Source organism: Thamnophis sirtalis, unplaced genomic scaffold, assembly GCF_051295495.1.
Source record: "Thamnophis sirtalis isolate CommonGarterSnake01/CBP01778 unplaced genomic scaffold, rThaSir2_p1.2 scaffold_3, whole genome shotgun sequence".
Taxonomy (NCBI): domain Eukaryota; kingdom Metazoa; phylum Chordata; class Lepidosauria; order Squamata; family Natricidae; genus Thamnophis; species Thamnophis sirtalis.
Genome location: NW_028261383.1, coordinates 99,978,456 through 99,992,469, shown reverse-complemented (window position 1 = coordinate 99,992,469; position 14,014 = coordinate 99,978,456). Strand labels below are relative to the sequence as shown.

The following is a 14,014-nucleotide window of genomic DNA, read 5'->3' as shown; positions in this document are numbered from 1 at the left end:
ATTACTGCCAGTTCGCGCACCATTCCACATGCGCAGTTCAATGGAAATTGTATTGCGCATGTGCAGAACTAAAAAAATGGTGATGGTGGCAACTGGGGAACCGGTTCGGGAGCATGGCCAGCCTGGGCCGCTGCCGGTTCTGTGACCCAGACCGACATACCTCTACAAGTTCGGCTGAACTGGGCCATACTGGTAGGAACCCACCTCTGCTCCAGATCCTAGATTTGTTTGAATGTTGAATGTTTATTTTATTTATATGCCGCCCTTTTCCCTGAAGGGGACTCAGGGCGGCTCACAACTCAAACCAGGGAAGGGGGATACAAACAAAAATTAAAAATGACACAAAACAATGCATAATTTAAAACACACAACAGTCATACCATTCGAGATGGGGGCAACAGTTCTTTAGCCCCAGGCCTGTCAGAACAGCCAGGTTTTAAGGGCTTTGCGGAAGGCCTGGAAGGTGGTGAGGGTTCGAATCTCCACGGGGAGATTTGATATGCTTTCAGTTAAATCTATTAGTATTGGTTAAAAATGTGTGAATTTTTCTGCCTGGAAAAATTGTGCTTGGGCCTGGTACCAAGATTGCAAAAATTAGTAAATTTAATTTCCTATTGACTTGTGGGCTTATCAATAGAATGCAGTCTTTATATGTTCTGGAAGAAAATCTTGAAAACAACCAAAAGATGACCTCATCCCTCAATCACTCAACTGTGAAGTACAAGGCAGAAGTTGCCCAACAGAAAATATCAGCTCTATATAAATAGATAATTCAGAAAGGAGGAAAATATCTTTGAAAACAAAACATCACAGAAAAAAAATCTAGCTGACATTAAGTTTCTCACATTTGAGAAGATAAAAGCAGAATTAGGCTAACTTCGAGCAGTAATTAAGAAATTGAAACCATCATTATGGGGAGGGGGGATGAATACTAGTTCATATTTCATGTTACAGCAATATTTTATTCTTTCTTTCCTTCCTCTCTTTTCATCATGTCAAATAAACTCTTCATAGAGTATTACTGCATATATTGATTTGCTTGACGATTTAGTAGTGCACATATTTTAAAAGTGAATTTTGAGATATCCTCTAAAGGTTATATTTTGGATGGATACATATCCATTTTATCTTGTTCTGTTTTTACTTTATTTTTATTTTTAATGTGTTTCTGTTTGCTGTTTTGGTTGGTAACCATAATAAAAATCCTTCTATTCTATTTTTTAATGTCCAGAATAAAAGCTCTGTACAATGCCTAATCTCATCTATTTTGTTCTAGTTAGCTCTATTATTCTTTTATTTATTCATTTATTTTCAAGTTAGTGAAAAATATAATTTATGTGATGCTTATAGTAATAACACATATATCAAAGCAAAATTGAGTTTCAAGACATCTTAAGTTGTTCTGAAAGAGAATTAGGATGTAGATATTTATATTTGGAGGAACAACAATAATAAAGATGTCAGAGAGAAATAAAATGTGCATACAGATAATGAACATTACTTATAACAGGCATCAACAAAACTGTTGATGGGAGTGACATAAGCATTTTATATAGATGAACACCATTTATATGTATAATTAGGGAAGTAAACAAAACTAGTCTCCAATTTTCTGCTCAAAACTTTTGGCAGCAAACCAGGTGTGGGTTTCAGCCGATATGCACTTGTACATGTGTACCACTTTGTGAAATTTAGCATGCCTTCCTCTACCTGAGCTTCTGGAGGCCCTGTACCAGAACACTCCCTCCCCTGGACTGCCCCCCACTTGCTCCCCCTGCCCACCCAATTGCCGCTCGCTTGCTCCCCTCGCCTGTCCTCACCAGGCTTGCCCCGCCCACCACTTCCTTTCCTGGAGCGGAGGATTGGGAGGAGCCCATGTAGCATGCGTTCCCTTCTCTTTTACAGCTGCCTGGTTTCCAGTGGGGATGGGGAAGAAATACATCTGCATGGATTTCCCCACCCCATTGGAAATGAGGTGGCTGTCAAAGAGAAGGGAGCATCACGCGCCACGTGGGCTTGTCCAACAGCCGAAGGAGGAACAGGAGGCGAGGATTGGACAAACTCACATGCCGTATGCTGCTCCCTTCTCTTCTCACACACATTGCACATATATAAGGGGCACTGGATCAGCTGGGAGGCTGGCAAAAAATTAGCCTCTGTTTCTCCACTGCCACAGCTCGCAGAGGAAGGAGCCGGGGATGATGGCCGGTGCTCTCCCCCTCACCGCTTTCCTGGCCAGCCACCCAACTAAGCAGGGCAGGCAGGGCTGCAGCTGGTAGGCCGCAGAGCAGCAGTGGTGGCCATCATCCCCACCTTCTTCTTCTGCGAGCCCCGGCAGCAGAGAAACAGAGGCATATTTTTTGCCAGCCTCCCAGCTGATCCAGTTCCCCTTACACATGCGCCTTGCATTGAGGCAAACATAGTGTGTGTGTGCATGTGTGCATGATGTGCATGCCTTCCGTGGTGTACCCAACACCTTCGGACACCCACCAGTAACCCACTAAGCGGCAGAGAAATCTGGCTTCAGCAAAAGGAAAAAAGATTTTGTAGATTTTTTTGTAGATTTTAATAGCATTTATAGGCCGCCCTTTTCCCTGAGGGGACTCAGGGCGGCTTACAATAATAAAGGAAGGGGAGTGAAGACAAAACATAAAAAGAAATGTGCAATAACTGAAAAATACTAAAAACACAACATTCTCTCAGCATTCGGGAGGGGCGGAAGAGTTTATCCCCAGGCCTGACGGGCTAGCCAGATCTTGAGGGCTGTACGGAAGGCCTGGACTGTGGTCAGGGTACGAATCTCCACGGGGAGATTGTTCCATAGCGTCGGAGCAGCAACTGAGAAGGCTCTCCTCCGGGTAGTCGCCAGTCGGCACTGACTGGCGGATGGAATACGGAGGAGGCCCGCTCTATGCGATCTGATGGGACGCAGGGAGGTTATTGGCAGGAGGCGGTCTCTCAAATAGTCAGATCCACTACCATGGAGCGCTTTATGGGTGGTAAGTAAGACCTTGAATTGCACCCGGAGATCTACAGGCAGCCAGCGCAGCTCGCGGAGGATAGGTGTTATGTGGGCGAACCGAGGTGCGCCCACTATCACTCGCGCGGCCGCGTTCTGTACTAGCTGAAGTCTCCGGGTGCTCTTCAAGGGCAGCCCCATGTAGAGCACGTTGCAGTATTCCAGCTTAGAGATCACAAGGGCTCGAGTGACTGTCGTGAGAGCCTCCTGATTCAGGTAGGGCCGCAACTGGCGCACCAGGCGAACCTGGGCAAATGCCCCCCTGGTCACAGCCGATAGATGGTGATCAAAACTCAGCTGTGGATCCAGGAGGACTCCCAAGTTGCGGACCCTGTCTGAGGGGTATAAATTTTGTCCCCCCAGCCTGATTGATGGTACGGTGGTCAAATTATTGGGAGGAAAACACAGCAGCCACTCGGTCTTGTCTGGGTTGAGCACCAGTTTGTTTGCTCTCATCCAGTCTTTAACAGCTTCCAGACCCTGTTCCATCACGTCCACCGCTTCATTGAGTTGGCACGGGGCGGACAGATACAATTGAGTATCGTCCGCATATTGGTGATACTTTATCCCGTGCCTCCGAATGATCTCGCCCAGCGGTTTCATGTATATGTTGAATAGGAGGGGGGACAAGACCGACCCCTGTGGCACCCCACATGTTAGGGGCCTCGGGGACGATCTCTGCCCACCCACCAACACCGACTGCGACCTGTCCGAGAGGTAGGAGGAGAACCACTGCAAAACAGTGCCGCCCACTCCCACCTCCCGCAGTCATCGCAGAAGGATACCATGGTCGATGGTATCGAAAGCCGCTGAGAGGTCAAGGAGAACCAGGATGGACGCAAAGCCTCCATCCCTAGCTCTCCAGAGGCATTTGAAATTAGCCCTCTGCCTTTTTCTAAAAAGGCGGGAACCAAAGCCAAGCGATAACAGGATGACTAACCATATTCGGTTAACCCCCAGAACGGTAAGAGGCTGAATTGGGAGCTCTGTGAATTGGCTTGTAGGACACAGAATGCCGTGATCATAAGATTTATTGGGCACCAGTTTTAGATCATAGAATATATCTACGAAATTAATGGGAAGGGATGTGTGTGTGTGAGAGAGAGGTGGGAGAGTGAGAGAAAAAAAGAAAGTAAGAGAGAAAGGAAGGAAGGAAGGAAGGAAGGAAGGAAGGAAGGAAGGAAGGAAGGAAGTGGGAGAGATACACACAAGGAAGGAAGGAAGGAATGGAGGAAGAGAGAGAAAAGAGACAAAGAGAAAAAGTGAAAAAGAGAGAAAGAAAGAGAAAGAAGGAAAAAGAAAGGAAGAAAGAAAAAAGAAACAAAAAGAAAATGAGAGAGAGAGAGAGAGACGATAGAAGGAAAGAAAGAAAGGAAACAGGAGAGGGACAAAAGGAAGGAAGGAAGGAAGGAAGGAAGGAAGGAAAGAAAGAAAGAAAGAAAGAAAGAAAGAAAGAAAGAAAGAGAAGAGAACTTATTACCACAATTGAGCCCAAAATTTTGGTTGCCGAGCAAGAGCATTTTTAAGTGAATTTTACCACATTTTCCAAGTTGGCCATGTCCACCTGGTCAGACGACTGCCAAGCCACTCCCACCCAGTCACATGACCGCCAAGCCATTCCCACAAAACAGGCCACACCTACAGAATAGGTTCTAAAAAATTTTTGAAACCCACCACTAGCAGCAAACCCAGCAGAAACTCTGTAAACTCAGAGGAATAAAGAATACTGGAAATTACAGAAATCCAGCCATATCTTTATATTAGATTTAAATCCTATTTAAATCCATTTTCCTCTCATACTTTTGACCCAATAGACTTTGGGATATTCTTTTCACAGCCTTGAGATGGAAGACTTGAGATTTGCCCACTGATTAATCATCAATAATAAGAAACCTTAACACAGGGAACAGTGTTAAATCTTTTAATGGATCCTAGGTGATCGTTTCTAGATATAATGAATTTTCAGAATTCCTTTGCTGAAGGATAGCCATCTTTATTTTCTTTCTCCGAACATTATATTCCTCTCTTGAGACAAATACTTAATATATCAGATGAATGGGACTGTAGCTAACAAAAATGTACTCTCTAAATTTTTTTAAAAATATATATAAGTTATCACAAAATATGTCATCCTGGTGTCTACCAAATCTTTGACAAGATACAATATCATATATAAATCGCTTCAAAACTAAATGGGTGGAAAATAAATGTAATAAATCAATCAATAAAATATTATTCATTTACTGAAGGGACACAGAATTAAAGTCCAATCAAACTGGACTTTTCATGCATCTTAGTTGACTTTCTTGAGCTGCTGTTCAGACAACGCGTTTAGCCATGTGTCAAAAAATGGCTCAAAGGGGGATGTCTATAGAGATTCTCAATCATCCAGGTATGGTTGTCCCAAAGGTGCTTTTTCAGGATGCAATTGGACTTTGTTTTTCTTTGAAGATGTTTCATTTTTCATCCAAGAAGCTTCTTCAGCTCTGACTGAGTGTTGGGGAGTGGAATGAATTATGCAAGGAGTATATATCCATCCATTCCCCACCATCTAGTCAGAGCTAAAGAAGCTTCTTCAATAAGAAGCGAAATGTCATTGAAAAAAGTATGGTTCATTGACATTGCAATACCTGGAGATGCACGAATTGAAGATAAACAGCAAGAAAAAAATCACAAAGTACTGGGACTTGCAAATGAAGTTGAGCGACTGTGGAAAAAGAAATCGTGTGTTGTCCCAATTGTAATTGAAGCCCTTGGAGCAATACCTAAAGAGCTACCTCGCTATTTGGAAAATCTAAATTTATCAGACTTGAACATTCTGATTCTACAAAAAACCACCCTACTTGGAACAGCTTATATCATCCGATGTTACCTTAACAATTCCTAGGTCCTTGGTTAGGACTCGAGCTGTTGAGCTACCAAACAGCCCCAAAGGCTGCGAATCTGACCAAAGATTAACATAACAACAACAACAACACCCCAGAATAAGGAACCTTGCAAAGCTGCAGCCACAGGAAAAGGAAGTCTAAACTCTCCAATAGGAACTGGGCAGATTTCAGCTACTGAGTGCATCATGAAGCCTGCTGTTGGTGAAACATGCAACAGCCACACTAAAAAATAATTGGAAGAGGAGAAAGTATGCTACTATAAAATAGGACAAGCTAACAATGATTCTAAGTTGTCTCCAGCTATTAGCTAGCGATTAGGGCAACATCATTAGGCCATGTCATATAAAAGCAATTACTGGGTCATGTTTGTGCCATGACTAGGGAACATGTAAGGGTAAAATAAATAACACATATCTATAAATGGACACAACTTTAGATTTTACCTGGTCCTTTTCTAATGGTATATACTTTGGACAACACATAAGATCCTTAGTAATTCCTTTGTTGTATGTGGTCATTCAGTTGCTTCCAACTTCTTCATAACTTGATGCTATTTTTTCACTATGATTGCTTTACAGTAAATGCTTAAGTCATCAATGATAACATCCAGTCACTTGCCCTTTGTCAAGATTCCTTTTCTATTTCTTTCAATTCTCCCACCCACCCACCCACCCCGCACTAGAACTTTTCTAATTATTTGTCCCTTTGCGTTAGGGATCCAGTAATTGCTAGGACGTCTTTTCTAAACCAAGTGATGATACCTGCCCAGGGTTTTGGATGCAGCTCCTCACTCCTATTCAAATTCACCAGAATTGTTTTCCATCTTTTGAAATAAATGAAGCAAAAAACACTTTAAATAATATATGCGGGAATAAGCTTGGAGCCTAAAATGACTTTAGTGCATTTTTATTTGGATATCATTCCGATTATTTGGGTGTTAGAGAGGTGCCAAGGCATGAGTGTTCCTCTACTTTTTTCTGCTCCTAGTTGAAGTGTGCTCTTTTTTATATTTCGGCATTTGCACATTATACTGCGTAGGGTAGCACTATCCAGCTTGATCCCGATTAGCTGAAGGTATGCAGTTTATGCCTGAAAATAAGTTAAAGGAAAGTTCCTACCCCACTCATATTTGACACAATAAGTTGGAGAAGAGAATGAGAGAAAACCGGGACAAAGAAGAAAATGAGGAGATAATCCTTTTAACTCATTTTAATGTTATGAAAAGAATTCAGTTATAAATTCAGAACAGAATAATGATATTTTGTCACCCTTTTAAGAGTGCTGAGAGACCCAAACAGATGTGATTGTGTATGCGTTAGTATTCTAATGAAGAGAAGCTATGATAAAGAATGTGACTGCTGGTCTGACTCCTCACTGCCAGCGAAGCCTTGGTAGCTGACTCCAATTGCACCGTTTTTGAAACAGCCTCACAAAGCGGACAGAGAGGCAATTCACAACGTGGGCGTAATGTTGCTACTTTTCCGAGGAGCTAAGTTATCGCTTTCCGTTGCAGGATGATTCCAGGTGAGGGAACATAATTTAAATTCTCTTCAGAATCAACATTTATTGTTCTTTTAGATCTATCACATGTTCACTTTTTAAAAAAAAATAACTATTTAGAAGCAACTTGTTTATTTAACATACTGTACATTTATATTTAATGGGGGAATCTGCCTAATTGCAGGACTTGAGAACCTCATGCAAGATATATTGTGGTGCTTCAGTCAAGTGAAAGGAACTATTGACACCGGGGTCATAGAAGGTGAGTTTATTTTTTCATCTGTTCTTGGAATCAGCAAAAAAGTATTTTCTTCGGCTAATTGTTTATGCAATCATGGTTTTGTTTCTGTTCAAGAGTTGATGGTGTAACCTGAAACAGCACCCATGTGATGATTTTTAAGGGCTTTTTAAAGGTCTAAAATGTGAATACCACAAACCTTTCTGTTCTCACAGCTTTTATTCAGAATCATGATTCAGTGCATTAATCATTAAGGCAGAATGTCTCCCCCGCTCTGTTTTTGAAAAGGAAAGAGTTGAATAATTTGTTCTGGTTCTTCATGAAGACCTCGTTAAATTGTTGTGCTGCATACATTTTACTGAATTTTAATATGAGAAAAGGGAAACCCTTGATATGTGAAAAGCGAAGTCTTTTTTAAAAGTGCTCAAATGTCAAGCTGTACAATTCTTGATTTTATTTTGTTGAGCTGATTTAATAACACCTGTGAAATAAATGAAATTGGGTTACCATTATCTTTTAACCTAATATACTTTCTGTTGATAAGATATAAGAATTTGCACTGAGCATAAAATTATGCAACTTTTAACCTGTTTTTTTTTAAAACCAATGAAATATATATTCTATAATTTTTTTAAAAAAAATCTAATTCTGCAATCTGGTAAAACATTTTAAATAATTTGAGATATTATTGGGATCTCTAACAGCCTAAATTCCTCACATTGAACTGTTCGTTTAGAAAAGCTGGTTTTTCACTATAGCATTTCGGTTCCATTAATTAATCCATCAAAAAATAAGTGGTTTTAAATTCTACATATGAATTCCCGTATGAATTCTTGCATTTTGCTATTAATATTGCTGTTTTCTGAGTAAAACAGAATATAGGCTTCAATTCACAGGGGATGAAGACAGGGATTTGGAACAATAATAATTTATTACATTTTATGCTACCTGACTGGGACACGGTGACTCAGTCGTTAAGACATTGAATTTGTCAATCAGAAAGGTTGGCAGTTCGGTGGTTTGAATCCCTAGCACAGCATAACAGAGTGAGCTCCTATTACTTGTCCCAGCTTCTGCCAACCTAGCAATTTAAAAGCATGTAAAAATGCAAGTAGAAAAATAGGGACCACTTTGGTGGGAAGGTAACAATGTTCCGTGCGTCTTTGGCATTTAGTCATGCCGGCCACATGACCACGGAGACAGTGCTGGCTCTTTGGCTTTGAAATGGAGATGAGCACCACCCCCTAGAGTCGGGAATGATAAGACATATGTGCGAGGGGAACCTTTACTTTTTTGCTATCTGACTCCCAGCGTGTTATCCCTGGGAAATAGTCCAAACAAGATACATCACCAACAACACTTTGTTTATTGTAAGGTTACACTGACAGAATCTTCAAAAACTACAGTTATTTCTCCCCTCTTTTCCTTTTACTCTCTGGAAAACTAGGGAGGGTCCTTATTTAAATGTTTCCCACTCTCTCCCCCCTTCTGTGGACTGAGCCATCTTTTACATGCCAGTTTTCTCGTGTGTGGCTGTCCCTCTGTCTCCGAAGGTCCTTGCAACATGGCATTTACTCAGCAAACCTTGAGAGGTTTAAAACATTTGAAAACAGAGAACAGGACAAAACACAAAAATTGCATAAGACAAAAAGACAATGATGGCAAAGAAAACAAATTCAGAGGGAAACAAGGAAAGGGAAGAAAGGAGCTGTCATGCTCACTAAGGGCCTGGTACCGACTCTATTTGTTTGTTGAGGAAGTCTTAGAATGTTAGAGTTTTACTTCTATTATCTTTAAAATGCTGATGATATCAGACAACTTCATCACATTTTTATAATTATATTCTTCTGAAATTTTGAGGGTGTTGCATGTAATAGTATTGTGATTTGCACCAGCTTCCTAAGTTGGTATTAATAGTGATAGTACTATCAATTATTTTTAGAATCTGAAGTATTTTGAGAACCATGCTGGAGAGCATAAAAGCCTTGAGAAATTAGAACTGGGAATCATAGGTTAGATGTCTGAGAGACACCCTTTGTATTATTTAGGATAATCATGTTAATTGCAGTTAATTAACTTTAGGATAAGTTCCATTGTCATCAATAATCACTTGCTTTTCTATGCTTCAAAATTGTTCAAGGTGGTATATAAGCTATTAAAAAAATTCTGAGCAATAGGAAGAGGTTCTAGTAGTCGATTAGAAAAGCAAATGATCGTTGTATATAATAATGCACCGCCATATAATGATTTAAAATAATTTATTTCCAGGTGAGTGAAAGATCATTAGCACTCAAGAAGCAAAGCTGAAATTTTAGTAGGTTCATTAACAGTTATAAACAATGATGATAGGTTGTAGATCTCAAAGTATTATCTGGGTAGGAGAAATGTTCCCCTCTGAATGTGAGTATTCAAATATTAAAACGTTTTGTTTTTCATGTGCTAGTTTCTTTTAGGATGGCCTTAAGTTATAATCAATAACTGAAAAAAAGCAGGTGAGTATAGTGGTTAAAGCACCAGACCATGTGAACTAGTTGTGCCTTATATGAGGTTTTACTTGCATGAAACCAGCTGAGGGACTTAACCTTAGAAAATGTTGCCAACATATAGCAAGGATTTGTCCAGGGAGCTGGACAACCCCATCCCAAACATGACATCCCTATACACTATTTATTGGTTATTTGGTTACATTGTTTAATTTGCATATTTTTAAAAAGAAATTTATTTATGCAAATATAAATTAATCCTAGCAATGTCATTCTCTAGTGATTTCTCCAACCTATAAAACTGAATTGAAAGTGTTTTTTATGAATTTGTGATATAATGAACATAGGTAATCCATGTGCTATGCATATTTTTAGTTTGATGACATTCTTCTGAGTGCTGGGAATCATGATAAGCATTAAAAGCAAATAAATTAAATGCTAAATTAATTCAAAGCACATATGAATTATTGTGATACTAACTAAGAGGCATTTAAGAGGTAAAATTGTAAAGGCCATGGGGCTAGAACCTAAATGAGAGGGTAAATACTACACACCAAAAGATAAATAATGTTGACAATAGCCTGGCCACAAGGAGAAAGAGCATTCCCAAAAATACGATAGCACATTGAAGAAGGCCTTCTCTCCTTTTCCAGCATAATACAAATTGCTCAGCTCATTGATTTGAAAATGTTAACGGTTGGATAGGTACATACTGGTGTACACTTCATTATGTATAAAAATGATTAGCCAATAAGACCCTTAAACACCTTATACAAAAATCTTGAAGCCTAATCAATAACACAATTCACTTGTGCTAGGACTGATACTACGCGGTCTCTGAAGAATGTTCTCTGTAAGTGTAGCTGCATACATGGTTGCCATTTCCAAATTATCTTTAAGGGCGAGCTGACATGGGATGTGTTGCCATTGTCCAAATGAGGGAGTACAGCCAGCACATACCTATCTAGGAAGAAGTGCAACTGCAGCACTAGATAAAAATTGATTGAACATACTTTGGGCTGCAATGCCATGTAGACCTTAAGAGGCAACAGACCCTCCAAACTGTGTCCTTGTTGCTTCAGAGTTGGAGACCTACTCAATTCCCAGACCCATAAGCTGGGTGGCTTACAATTGGATGGAAAGTCAAAGAATGGAATTAAAAATAAAAAGTACATCCCACCTCCTCCTTTGCAATGAAAAACAGATAACGAAGGCCCTCCATATGGGTTCATCTTGCATTCCAGTCCAGTGCCTGGGCTATATACAGTATAATGAAGATAAAGAGAACAAATCAAACTAAAGTGTGATGCGTGTTTAATTTAGTTCATTAATAAAAGCGCTCAACATGTGGAAAAAGTAATTCCCTGCAAAAAGATTAGATTCTTCCTGTTTTTTCTCCCTAAGCAATGTATGGGTAGGTACTAAAGTCAGGCCTGCATATTTTGGGTTGCCTTTCTTCCTCTTCATTGCAAACTCTGAAAGCAATTAGAGAGTACAAACTAAAATTTCAACCTAAAAATTTACAGGCAAGAGACTAAATATGAGATTCTGTTAGTTTATCAGGCTGTGGTTTTAAAATTTACCGCAGGAGAAAAATGGGAATTATCTATTATACATAGTTCCAAAGGGATTGAGACTATTTAGATAATGCTTAAGAGAGCTAATTTAAATCAATAAATTCATTATTTTGTGGACCAAAAATACAATCCTACACTACTGCAAGACTGATTTTGTTGCTATCCCGTGGGATGCTATTGGATTAGTCTCTGCTATCTGATATATGTCAGCAAAATCTTCTCAAACCCAATAACTCTGGTTTGAGATACAAAAAAAATATGTCCCTTTGCATGCACCAATGTTCAAAGTGTCTATTAGATAGATAGATTTCTATGGAAGTTCTTAGTCATCCAGGTCATGGTTGTCCCAAAGGTGCTTTTTTCAAGAGACCACTGGACTTACTGATTTTTCTTTGAAGGCGTTTCACCTCTCATCCTAGCAGCTTGATCCAAGAAGCTATAGATAGATGATAGACATTCTATTTTTTCATTTCAATGAAATTATTATTCATGGCATAAAGTTTAGTATGCTGTGTGGATTTAAGATAATGATTCACTTATGAGAATGGGACTTGCTTCTGTACATATGTAAACAGAACTCTATGGGAAGGTTATAATCTTAACAAAATGTAAATAATTGAATTAGTTACTAGTTGGCTTCTGGGTCCAATTCAAGACACTTATGAATCCTTTCATGGCATGGGCCTGTTATTTGTAAAACTGCCTCTCCTTCAGAGCTGAGGTGGCGTAGTGGTTAAATGCAGCACTGCAGGCTACTTCAGCTGACTGCAGTTCGGCAGTTCGGCTGTTCAAATCTCACCGGCTCAGGGTTGACTCAGCCTTCCATCCTTCCGAGGTGGGTAAAATGAGGACCCGGATTGTTGTTGGGGGCAATATGCTGACTCTGTAAACCGCTTAGAGAGGGCTGAAAGCTCTATGAAGCGGTATATAAGTCTAACTGCTATTGCTATTGCTATTCATCGTTTCTATCCATCCTCACTAAGAGGCACCTTAAGACTCCCATCAATCAATGAGTATCATCTAGCAAAATCCAGAAGTGGGCATTTTTTGTTGTGTCACCTGCCCTTTGGAACATCATTCTCCCATAAACTAGATGGCCACAACTCTGTTGGACTTTCATTTATGCCTTGAAGAAGGGGAAGAGATTGTCAAAGTCTATGAGATGGTTATTTTAATTGCTACTTGGTTTGTTTGTTTTTGCTTTGGATGCCACTTATGCATTTGACTTTGCTGTTGAGTTTTTTAAACTGCTATTAGTCACCCAGAATCATCATAGTGAGGTAGGCTGCCATAGAAATTGAATAAAATAAACATGAATAATTGATTGCACTATTCTCCTATAATTCTATGGCATTTTCCCAGAGTATAATACTTAGTAATTTATTTCTCGGGTGCTTTCCTCTCTACTGAGAAGTGCTATCAACCCACCCTTAAATCAAGAAAACGTACAGCCCGAAATTTACTGCTCCCACTGCTGATACCTATTCCAAATCTCTAGCATTGCTGCTATGGTAATTCTGACAGTCCATTGGCACAGAGCCATCATTACCAGGTTTTTAGAGAGATAGCAACTGACCAGGGTGGGTCTCCCAGCCATTACAGGGTCAGCTCATGAAATGGGTAGCAACGTATATAGATGTCTATGGAGGTTTTAAGTCATCCAGATCCTGGTTATCCCAAAGGTGCTTTTTCAAGAGGAACTGGACTTTTTTTTGAAGATGTTTCACTTTTCATCCAAGAAGCTTCTGAGTTGAAGAAGCTTCTTGGATGAGAAGCGAACCATCTTCAAAGAAAAAAACAGGAAGTCCAATTGCCTCTTGAAAAAACACCTTTGGGACAATATGTATAGAGTATTTATGACTATCCTTGGATGCTAATCAGCTAAAAAAACATTCATTGATGTTTTTAACTCTGTTTCACTAATGAGCCTGGAATGAAGATGAAAGAAATAAAGGCATTCCACAGTAAAGGATGCTTCTGAAATACGTTGCGCTTTGCTGCCAAAAGGAAAGGGGGGAAAAAAAACCAAGGCAACATTGAAAAGATTGTGCTAAATAACCCTCGTCCCCAATGCACACGTTGTAAGGAATAAACTCAATTGAACTAACTACTTTTTTAAAAAAATAAAGTAGCCTTGCACAGATGAATATTGGCATGTTTTAGTACAACCGGCATTGGTCTTTTGCTTCTATTAAATTTCTCCACCACGGAAACAAAAAGACACCTCAAAGTAAAGGCATCCTGTAATAAGAATACAAATCGTCCTCGATTTTCTTTTAACGCGCGACCTTCCTGAATTGTAGAGTTTT

At 39.8% G+C, this 14,014-nt stretch overlaps 1 protein-coding gene across 1 annotated transcript in view; it reads right to left on the bottom strand.

Annotated features, from left to right (window-relative positions):
- The window catches only part of LOC148048078 (uncharacterized), a 131,907-nt gene extending 131,719 nt beyond the window's left edge, over positions 1-188 (bottom strand). Inside the window, exon 1 of the mRNA XM_087708231.1 lies at positions 161-188. Coding sequence (XP_087564357.1) covers positions 161-188 — 28 coding nt within the window. The remainder of the gene's footprint in view (positions 1-160) is intronic.
- Positions 189-14,014: the final 13,826 nt, after the last annotated feature.